General features: G+C 36.6%; 1 protein-coding gene across 1 annotated transcript; it reads left to right on the forward strand.

The window, feature by feature from the left end:
* The first annotated feature begins 4,803 nt into the window (after nucleotides 1-4,803).
* LOC8265627 (dihydroxy-acid dehydratase, chloroplastic) lies at nucleotides 4,804-10,916 on the forward strand. Its single transcript, XM_002518088.4, has 14 exons — nucleotides 4,804-5,570; nucleotides 6,725-6,796; nucleotides 6,954-7,001; nucleotides 7,662-7,816; nucleotides 7,895-8,089; nucleotides 8,156-8,267; nucleotides 8,385-8,454; nucleotides 8,561-8,619; nucleotides 8,726-8,849; nucleotides 8,936-9,006; nucleotides 9,339-9,440; nucleotides 9,797-9,877; nucleotides 10,332-10,490; nucleotides 10,576-10,916. Exons 1-14 carry the CDS (start codon nucleotides 5,022-5,024, stop codon nucleotides 10,624-10,626), a joined length of 1,848 nt encoding a protein of 615 aa, XP_002518134.2. The 5' UTR covers nucleotides 4,804-5,021; the 3' UTR covers nucleotides 10,627-10,916.
* The last annotated feature ends 395 nt before the right edge of the window (nucleotides 10,917-11,311 follow it).

The raw sequence follows: 11,311 nt of genomic DNA on the forward strand, positions 1-11,311 counted from the left end.
GCAGTAGGAGCAAAAGTTTCATGATAGTCAATACCCTCTTTTTGATTATTATCAAGAATTATCAATCGAGCCTTGCATCGTTCAATGCTTCCATCATAATTATATTTTATTTTATACACCCACTTACTGCCAATAGCATTCTTCCTAAGGGGTAAGTCTTCCACCGTCAAAGTTCCATTCTCTTCCAAAGCTTGAATTTCTTTTCTTATAGCTTCACACTATTGTTCATCTTTCATTGCCTCATTATAAAAAACTGGTTCTAAACTTGCAGTAATGCTTACTAAAAAGGACTGATGTTGTGAAGAAAACCGATCATAGCTAACAAAATTGGCTATGGGACAAGACATACCTGAGGAATGTGGTTGAAGCGGTGAACTCTGCGAGGGGCTGAATTGCACATTATTTGTCACATAGTCCTTTAGACAAGTGGATGATTGTTTAATCATATGTCCACAACCAAGCTGATCTCCCACTAGTACCTCCTCTCCTAAATTTTCTTTCCTATTTTCAGCTGCACTGATTTCTACAATTTCCTCAGTAAGAGGACAACCTTCAAGAGATTTCTCTAATATCTCCCCATCGTCCTCAATAATTTCCCAATCCTTATGCTCATGAGCTCCATCTGCATTTTTAGTGGAATTTTCACCTGCAAACATTGTTGCAGCATATAGAAAATTTGTTTCTACAAACACCATATACCTTGAGACAAGATACTCAGAAGTTTCTAAATCATACACTTTCCATCCTTTCTTATCAAAAGGGTACCCCAACAAAACACACCTACGGCTTCGACTGGTAAATTTATCCTTATCTCTAAGTTGTCTATGCACATAACACAGACACCCAAAAGTCCTAATATGATTATAGAAAGGAAGTTGTCCAAAGAGAATTTCATAAGGAGTGACCGTGCTTTCTCAATTGGCAAGTGTGCCTGAAACATCAAAGCTCTCACCATATTAAGGATATGACAGTGCTTTCTCTCAACTCTTCCATTCTGTTGGGGATTTCCTACACAAGAAGTTTAGTGTAATATACCATTTTCATCAAAATAGTTTCGTAGACACACAAATTCAGTGCCTTTATCATTCCTAATAGTATTCACATCCTTTTCAAATTGTCGTTTAACCATAGCAATAAAATTCTTAAGAGCACAAGCAACTTCATGTTTTCCTTTCAGTAAATAAATCCACACAACACGAGAACAATCATCAACAATAGTCAAGAAATAAGCAGCTCCACAAGAAGACAAAACTTTATAAGGCCCCATAAGTCACAATGCATTAAATCAAAATACTTTTTAGCTTTATTGTCACTAGAATAAAACATCTCTCTAGTCTGTTTTGCTCTAAAACAAACATCACAACTTAAATTATCACTATTTCTACTAAATTTATTTACTGCAGAAACTAACTCGAGTACCTCATTCGACGGATGATCCATTCTCTTATGCCAAAGATTGAAATTTGAAACTTCAGAAGCTTTACAAGCATTTGCCGAAGCCACCACCTTAAAAAAATATAGCCCCTCGTGTTGTTCACCCGCTCCAATCAGCTTTTCGTATTTCGGTCCTATATAACACAAATTTTGTTAGTGATTTGCAGCACTAGATTTGAGTCATTGAGAAGTTATGAAACATATATCAAGTTATATTTTAAATTAGGCACGAAAAGAACATGTTGCAATTTCAATCCTCCTCCAAGATGCACAATTCCTTCTTTCAGTGCCACAGTTGCTTCACCATTTGGCATTCCGACTGAACATGGAATAATGTCAGACACATCTCTCAGGCAGGCCCGTGTCCCAGTCATATGATGGGAAGCCCCTGAATCTATTACCCAAGACAAAATTTCTTGCTTACTAATCAATCTTTCATTGGATACAGTCTTTTGCGAACTCAAAAGTCCCAGCCAAGTGCTCCATTGTTCATCATTCAACCCACTAAGGCCCTTTCTGTCAGTTTTTGTGACTCTTCTGTGATCATCTTCTGTTGTAAATGTTTTGAATGACATTTGCTCATGGTACACCACCCCTGTCATGGCCTCCAACGCCATTGCCCTTATGCCTACTTCCCCGTCTTGGAGTACTAGAGCGAGGTCTATTTTCCCACCAATTTGGATACCCAATCAGCTGAAAGCAGGTATCTAAATAGTGTCCTTCACGATTGCAATGTGAGCATCTGCAGCTTTGTCTCCCCCAATTTTGTCCACCAGCCTGAACTGCAAAGCTTATGGGGTTGCCTTTCTCTTCCCTTATTCATGACATTGCCCTTACTTGTTCTTGTTGAACGACCATTGCATATACTCTATTTAGGTAATGGCTCTGTCCTCAAAATATTAGCAAGCATAGTACCATAGCGTTTCTTCATCCAATCCCATCAAAAATTGATGAACTCTTTCTTCCTCCCTTTTCTTTTCTAGTTCAGTTGTGAGATTGCACTTGCATCCACCATAACTACACAATGGTATTTTGTTGTAATTATTCAGTTCATCCTATATGGTTTTAAGTTGTCCATAGTAATTGACTATGGTTTGTTCCTTCAGCTTGCAGTTCGTCAAGTCTGATCTCAATTATTGGACTCTTGGTCCATTCCCAATTAAGAAGCGCTGCTTTATGTCCTCCCATAGATCTCTAACATTTTCCACAAGAGAAATAGTTGAACGTAAAGAGGGTTCAATGGTGTTAAATACCCATGAAACCAACATGGAATTAACTATCCACCAATCTTCAATTTCCGACCAATCATCTGCCGGTTGTTCCACGGTTCCATCAATAAAACCATACTGCTTTTTGGCCCTCAATGCAGTTCGTACTGCCCGTGCCCACTCTTCATAATTTTCTCCCTTCATCTGCACCTGGGTAATTATGTTGCATGGATTCTCATTGGGGCTTAGAGCGTAAGGATTAGAAGTTTTCTTATCTGAACCAGAATTTCCTTCGTCTTTGGGAGGCATGGCTCTAATACCACGAAGAAAACAAAAATACTGGGATCAAAAGAGATGGCCCTTTTATTGACTTCAAAGGTATATTTATATACAAAGATAAGGATCCTACCTATATAATTTCTATATTTATACAAATAAAGATTTCCTATACAATAGTAAACTACTAAAATTACATCCACTAATTTATTAGCTAAAGATCCTCAAATATCATTTTGTAAATTGCTGCACTAATTTTTGCAATTTCCTCAATACAGGATGATGAAACTAGATAGTAAATAGCTTTTATGAACCTCAAAAACAAAGAACCAGGATTAGAAAATAACTTTAAACTCTACATGTAAACATCGCCAAATTAAAATTTCTCAGTTGTTTGACACCGAGACCCTTAAGCTTTTTGGCTTTGATAGTTCAAACCACCTTACCTAGTGAAGGTTCCTTTTAAAGACATCATTACTCCACCAAAACTGAGCAATAAGACTTTCAGTTTTATCTAATATAGAGGAGAGGTGTTTGAACACTGACATGAGGTAGTTGGGTACGCTTAGATTACAGCTTTCAATAAGACTTTACAACTAGAAACAAACAAAAGCTTACTCTTCCGTGATTGGAGCTTATCCAGAATACAGTCCATTATAAAATCAAGAGCTCGTTTTTTATGGTTCTCTATTCAGAAGGCACTCCCAAATATTTTTTTAATGCAATCGATTCATTAATACCCATTACCTGACTAATTCTACTCCTCATTTTTGAGATACATTAGGGCTAAATAGGATTTTAGACTTGCTATTATTTATCTGCTGCTTAGAGACACGCGAATATTTGAGGAGAACCTCTTTAAGCACGTGTGTTTCCTCCCTAGAAGTAGTGCCAACTAACAACAATATCATTTATGAAGAGAATATGCGATAAGCTTGGGCAATGGGGCTTAACTTTAATGTCTTTCAACCTTCCTCGAGACATGCTAGCTTCCAACATTCTCGATAGAATCTCAAGATGCTAAATAAAAAGTAAGGAGAAACCGGGTTTTTTTGTTTAAAACCTCCACTAGTAGAGAACAATATTAAATCCTGACCATTAATGGAGACCGAATATTTTACAGTTCTCACAAAACACATAAGTTTCGCAGTCCAACCTTGATTAGAACCCATCCGCAATAATATAAATTCCAAAATGTCACAGTCTAGGTGATCATACGTATTTAACATGTCCAACTTTATAGCCATTCATCCTTTCCTAGCTCTCTTTCTTAATTTAATAGCATGAAACAACTTATGGGCCATAATGACATTATCCTGGATATTGCGGTTAGAAACAAAAGGCTCCCTGAGTTAGAGAAATGATTACCTTAAGAATAGGCTTCAAACGGGACGCTAAATCTTTGAAATCACTGTATACAAAAAAAATTAGTGCAACTAAAGGGGCAGAATTCAGATATCTTCACTGAGTGCTCATTGTTTAAGTCTCTTTTTTATTCTAATTTGAAGATTAAAGGTTTGAATAATAGCTTGCAGCATTTAAATTTTTTTAGTTGGAATTAACGCATTTGACCCGTACAATTTATGTGACTGGATCACTAATTGATCCGATTAAGTTGTTGGATTTAAGATGAGTTGGTGTAAAAACGGATTTTAAGAGTTGATCAAACCAAAATATGATCGGGCCAGGTTTGATAATTATGAGATTTACTACAAAAATATTATTAAGAAGATTGTAAAAGTTAGTTACATTCAACTTCCAAGATCAACTTCCCCTCTTCTAAGAACCCTCCATTATATTAAAGAATTTAAAACCCTCACCACACGCACATCATATATATATTGTAGGCCAAAGCTATAAATTGGATCTCAACTATAGGCCGATGTGATCCACGGAAGGTCCAATTTGTATTTTGAACCTTCGGCCTGTATTATACATATATATCCTCACCAACCAAAATCCTTTCTGCAGAGTGCACGTCACACAGTAATCGTCACGCGAACCCTTCCGCCTCTGTGGTTTCCTTTGCCCTTTTTTCTGTTTACTTTTTTCAAACAAGGAACTATCGACATTGTCATTTCTCAATCATCTCCACTCGCCGCCATGCAATCCACCTTCATTTCTCCACGCCCCGCCACCCCTTTCCACTGCCCAATTACTCATCACCCTCACTTTTCTACTCGCCGTTCGTCTTCCTCCCTGCGCGTGGTTGCTCAGTCGCCGCCAGCTGTTACTACAGAGCCATCACCATCACAAGCCACTACTACAGTGTCTCAAAAGCTAAACAAATACAGTTCTCGAGTAACGGAACCCAAATCCCAAGGTGGCTCCCAAGCAATTCTTCATGGAGTTGGCTTATCGGATGAAGATTTAAGTAAACCCCAGATAGGCATTTCATCAGTTTGGTATGAAGGGAACACTTGCAATATGCATTTGTTAAGCCTATCTGAAGCTGTTAAACAAGGTGTACAAGACGCAGGGATGGTTGGTTTTAGGTTTAATACTATTGGTGTTAGTGATGCTATTTCTATGGGTACCAGAGGAATGTGTTTTAGCTTGCAAAGTAGAGATTTGATTGCTGATAGTATTGAAACTGTTATGAGTGCTCAATGGTATGATGGCAATATCTCTATTCCTGGCTGCGACAAGAATGTAAGTCTTTTTTTATTTTATTTTTGTACCCTCAAGTTAAGATTTTATTTATGGTTTTCTCGTAAGTATGTGATTGTGTTAAATAAATAAAAAAGATTATTTTAACTTTGCGATGTTATTTCAATAGGAATAGTGGAACGTATTTTAGTTTGCAAAGTAGAGATTTGATCGTTGATTATATTGAGACTGTTTATGAATGCTCAATGCTGTCATGAAAATATCCATTTTCCTGGTGCTGAGAAGTATGTAAGTGGCTTCTTGCCCTGAAGTTTGGATTTTGTAATTTGTGGGTTTTTGAGAAGTTTGTGACTATATTGAATTTCTTATTATTTATTTTTTTAAAAGAAGATGTTTGGGAGCTTGGTTTTAGTACCAGCAACTGTTTATTTTAGTTACCACTTGTGGGTATGTGTGACTTGTTGAATGTTGATTGCTGATGATCTTGAGCTGCTTCCAATTGCTTAATGGTTGTCATGGTTATTTTTCCTTTTAAATTGCTGGCATAATAACGATATAGATGTTATTTATTGTTCTTTTTTGTTGCAATTTCGGTAGTTTTTTTAGGTTTTGGATGATAAAAAAATGTTGTTATGTATATATAGAAAGAGAGGGATAAGATCTTTTGCAATATTAAGTTTTTGGTATGTTTGATAAAAAAGGGTTTTGATTGCAATGGACGATTTATAGGATCTTATCTTCTGGGCACTTGTTGCTAGGAAATTGTGGTCTAAGCTGCATTTCTTGTTACTGTTACAAAAAATGCAAGCTGTTCTCTTTTACCTCTGTACTATCTTTTTGGGGGGTTTTGTTTGATGGACATTGGTGAGTTTTGGATGAAAAATATATGGTTATTTTATGCTTCAAGGTTTTGTCAAGACTCGGATGCATTCTGTTGGCTAAAATGTAAAACTCAATAATTGTTTTACTTGGGACTGATATGATATATCTTGCTTTATTTTTGGGTTTCTGTTCAAGGGCTTCTTGAGGATTTTGATTTAGGGTTGACATCTTGCTATGAGTTGGTGATAATAATTTATGTTTCCATCGTATAATTTATTATATGGGTCATCCAGTTATTGTTGGGTTTTATGCTGCAGAGTCAGTCTTGTATAATTATGCAAATACGTCAAGTTTACTTCTTTTGGTTCTTGTAGATGCCAGGTACAATTATGGCAATGGGCAGGCTCAACCGACCAAGTATTATGGTTTATGGTGGAACTATAAAGGTGTGAAACATCATTTTTCCTCCAACTGAAATTTCTAATCCGTTTGAAGTCTTTTCCTTTTCTGTATAATAAGTACATTATGAAAACCAAATCGACTATAGTGTAAAACCCCTTTTCTGCCAGTGACTTATGTACTTCTCCATCTTCTCTTTTGCAGCCTGGTCATTTTAATGGCCATACATACGATATAGTATCTGCCTTTCAGGTGTGTGCCATTTTTCTACAATTATTTTCAAATTTACATATGACCAGATATAAAGTGCATTTACTTTGTGAATAACATTCTATCTTCATTCCCTTATTATCTCTTTCAATCCTCACAGAAGTTTTAGTGACATGACAGAAATTGAAGTTAAAAATCCATGTTTTCGTGCAATAAATTATTGGAAGGTTTTTACGTTTGTCTATTAAAAACCTGTTCGTAATGTCTCATGTTTCCAGAGAAATAATGCTGGACATTAGATATATTGGATTTTGATCAACATGCTTGAGATTGCCATTTTATCTACACCTTTATTATTCATGGCTGCTGAATTACGTAGAGATTCAGCAGTTCACTTTACACAGTACTGTATCAAATTGGGATGGTTGAACATTGTTTTGATGCTTTGACACTTTGAATTAGTGCAAGCTCAAAAAATTAATGAAGATTATGGAAAATATAGAATTTTGACTCCCAAAGACATTCTGTATTTGGTACTCATACTCAAATCCAAGTATTTGATGCTTTTATGAATAAGTTCGTTTGCTTTGAAGCAATAAGCTTAAAACTAAACATGAGCATTTTTTATGCTAAAAACTGCAAATTTCATGTTGTTAACTTTCCATTTAATTCTCTTTGCTCATATTTTACTCCTTATCATAGGTTTATGGAGAATATGTAAGTGGATCTATAAGTGACGAGGACAGAAGAAATGTAGTTCGCAATTCATGTCCTGGGGCTGGGGCTTGTGGTGGAATGTATACAGCTAACACGATGGCTTCTGCAATTGAGGCCATGGGAATGTCTCTTCCTTACAGGTCTACATGTCGTTGCAGAATGATTTAAATTGTTATCTGCAAGCAATTTCTTAACCTTTTACATGTTTTCCTTCGCAGCTCGTCAATACCTGCTGAAAACCAATTGAAGTTGGATGAATGCCGTTTAGCTGGAAAATATCTTCTGGAATTATTGAGGATGGACTTGAAACCACGAGACATAATCACCCGTAAGTCTCTTCGTAATGCAATGGTTGTTGTAATGGCATTAGGAGGATCTACCAATGCTGTGTTGCACTTGATTGCAATTGCCAGGTAAGGATAGTGCTCCCCAGAAACTCTTTGTAACTGCATCATATGGAACTCATGAAATTTTGGCAGGTCTGTTGGACTGGAGTTAACCCTTGATGATTTCCAGAAGGTTAGCGATGAAGTTCCATTTCTCGCAGATCTAAAGCCAAGTGGCAAATATGTTATGGAGGATTTGCACAAGGTACTCATTTTTTTGAAATTCTTTTCACTTGTTCAGTGTCATCAATCCATGACCATGTCTTACATCTCTTCTGGAATTTTTTTGTTTGTCTAACGCCCAGTTTTTTTCTTTCTATAGATTGGAGGAACACCTGCAGTCATTCGCTATCTTTTGGAGCATGGTTTCATGGATGGGGATTGCTTGACTGGTATGTAATTTGTAGTTGCATGAACATCTTGTTGCATTAATTGAAAGCTTTCATTGGGCAGTCGCTTATGCAATGATTCAACACTGACTTGATTCATTCTCCCCAGTGACTGGGAAGACTTTGGCTGAAAATGTGCGAAATTGCCCACCTTTGGCTGAGGGGCAGGTGAGATTGAATTCTTTGTTTTTATTATTATTGTTTGCTACTGAGAGAAATATTATTTTGCAGGACTAACACATATTTACATATGTAACTTTTCCAAATCTTGCAGGATATTATAAGGGCATTAGAAAACCCCATCAAGAAAACAGGTCACCTCCAAATACTACGTGGAAATCTCGCACCAGAGGGTTCTGTAGCAAAAATTACAGGAAAAGAAGGACTATATTTCTCTGGTACTATTATCTGTTCCTCGATGTCCCATGTCCTGCTACTTATCTCTTACCTATCATTTGATTATGAAATGAACACTTATCTCCAGGTCCGGCACTTATATTTGAAGGAGAGGAAGCTATGATTGCAGCTATATCAGAAGATCCTATGAGTTTTAAGGTAAGCATACTATCTTTCCCCTTGGAGTCACCAGTCCAATCTTTTATGCTGGCTAGCCAGTTTATATTGGAATTCAGGCCCAAAATTATGAAATTCGTTAAAGGTTGTTAATAATGCTGAACTGTTTTAGATATTGGAACGCAAAGCTTTTCTTCTGGAAAATAAATTAGGATTATATTTAAAAGTTTGGTACATCTGGAAATTTAATGGGCGTTTTGATAATAGCTTTACACTTAGTTATTAAGAAACGCTATAGCTATGTTCTATTCCTTTTGTTATTGAAAAGCTGTTGCTGGGGTTTATCTGATTTTGACTTGCATGTTATGTCCCAGGGAAAAGTAGTAGTTATTAGAGGAGAGGGGCCTAAGGGAGGACCAGGCATGCCTGAAATGCTGACACCAACAAGTGCAATCATGGGAGCTGGTCTTGGAAAGGTATGAGAATATTCAATCTAAATATTCTTTTCTTGATTAGTGATGTGCTGCAGTTGTAAACTGCTTTGAATCATGAAATTATGGCTTTTCCATATTGGTAGGTGACATTATGCTTGCTTTAGTAATCTTGACAGATGAAGCTTTTTGGTTGTTCTTGTTGCTTTGAGATAAAAGCATTTACCTTGATGATGACGCAACACTTTTTTTATCTACACTTTGTTTTTTGGTTGTCTTGCAATTGAATCTCCTTTTTTGTTCATTTGGCACCAGTTTGATGATTTTCTAATGTCTAACAAAAAGTGTATTATTTTTGCCTTTAAACTGACAGCTCCATCTTTTCCTGTTGAGTTCCACAGGATTGTGCATTGCTAACAGACGGTAGGTTTTCAGGAGGTTCTCACGGTTTTGTTGTTGGGCATATATGCCCTGAAGCACAGGTACATTTCCTTTCCATTATTGCCTTATTGTGCATTTCACCTTTTGGGTTGAGTAATGAAATATGTATGTGATTATTATGAGTTATTTTAAATATAGGAAATCAAGTGTTTCAACCTGCTACTCTAAAAATAGTACATGTGATTATGGGCATGATTCAGCACATTTTGACCCTTCTTTTTAATCAGAACTGCATTATTAGAAGATGATATTTTTGTTGTCATTGGAAAGTATTCTGAAGTATATTCATGGATACGGTTTCTAGCTCCTAAATTGTTATATCTGCATGGATTCAGGAAACATTGAACATAAAACTATCTTTTAAGAAGACATGACTATGAGTTATGATCTTTTGCAGGAAATATTTGTGATTACAACTGTGTGATTATGTATGTATACTTGATTCATTTGTAAACAAAACAATTGCTAAGACAGTTCTTTGTTTCTCAATTCCAGGAAGGTGGTCCAATAGGACTTATTAGAAATGGCGACATCATCAACGTTGATGTTCGAGAAAGGAGAATAGATGTTCAGCTAACAGACCAGGAATTGGCAGAACGAAAAAGGAATTGGACTCCGCCTCCATACAAGGCTACTGGTGGAGTTTTATACAAGGTAAGACAGATAGAACTCAATGACTCTGCTGTCAATATATCTTTCGAAGCCATTAAAGGTGGAATATTGTCTTTTCCATTTCCAGTACATGAAGAACGTGCAATCAGCTTCCAAAGGATGTGTGACTGATGAGTAGTGGAGAGGACATGCTGTTAGAGAATTACAGAGTTTGATGGGAGCTATCCATGCTTGCCACGAGCTATTTTGGGTACCCTATTGCGTCTCTTATTAGGGTATTTATTAGGGCCTTCATTTGCCTGTGTTCTGTTAACATTTTTTGGGTAGGTTAGCTGTGAAAATTTTGGTAATACCCTGTGTTATTTACCAGCCAGTTCGAGTCTCTTGTAATGCAGTTTTTAGATGTATGGATCTGAACTTGTATAGAGATTGCAAAATAAATGTCGTTGGACTTATCTATTGGGAACATTTTGACATTCATAAGGACTTAATAGGATGTTGTCGCACTGGCATCCACCTCCAATTTCCATATGATTATTAACTTGGATCCAGTTTATTCATCTAAGAACATCACTGAATTCCGCTAGTAGAGAACCAGGCGAGAACATCTTCAAACAACAATTTTTTGAAAAAGTGATCGATGCCTATCTAATTGGACTTGTTTGGCCGTTTCTTCCAGGCTGACAGTGGCCGTCATTGAAGCTTGCTTGCTTCGGCAAAATTACAGTGGCCGTTGGGACTACTGCTCGGCAATCTTTTTAACCGAATCCTACTGTTACAACCGAATACCTTGCTATGATTGGCTACACAACAGGGCAATCTTTCTACATATTTCTAATATAAAGATGAATACAAAAGAAATG

This window comes from Ricinus communis, chromosome 9 (assembly GCF_019578655.1).
Source record: "Ricinus communis isolate WT05 ecotype wild-type chromosome 9, ASM1957865v1, whole genome shotgun sequence".
In the NCBI taxonomy this organism is placed as follows: domain Eukaryota; kingdom Viridiplantae; phylum Streptophyta; class Magnoliopsida; order Malpighiales; family Euphorbiaceae; genus Ricinus; species Ricinus communis.

What these genes read in the sequence shown, in the direction of transcription:
- LOC8265627 (XM_002518088.4), top strand. Translation starts at nt 5,022, where the DNA reads ATGCAATCCACCTTCATTTCTCCACGCCCCGCCACCCCTTTCCACTGC. An exon ending in GGAATGTCTCTTCCTTACAG is followed by an intron (nt 7,817 to 7,894) that starts GTCTACATGTCG and finishes TTTCCTTCGCAG; the next exon opens with CTCGTCAATACCTGCTGAAA. An exon ending in AGAAGGACTATATTTCTCTG is followed by an intron (nt 8,850 to 8,935) that starts GTACTATTATCT and finishes ACTTATCTCCAG; the next exon opens with GTCCGGCACTTATATTTGAA.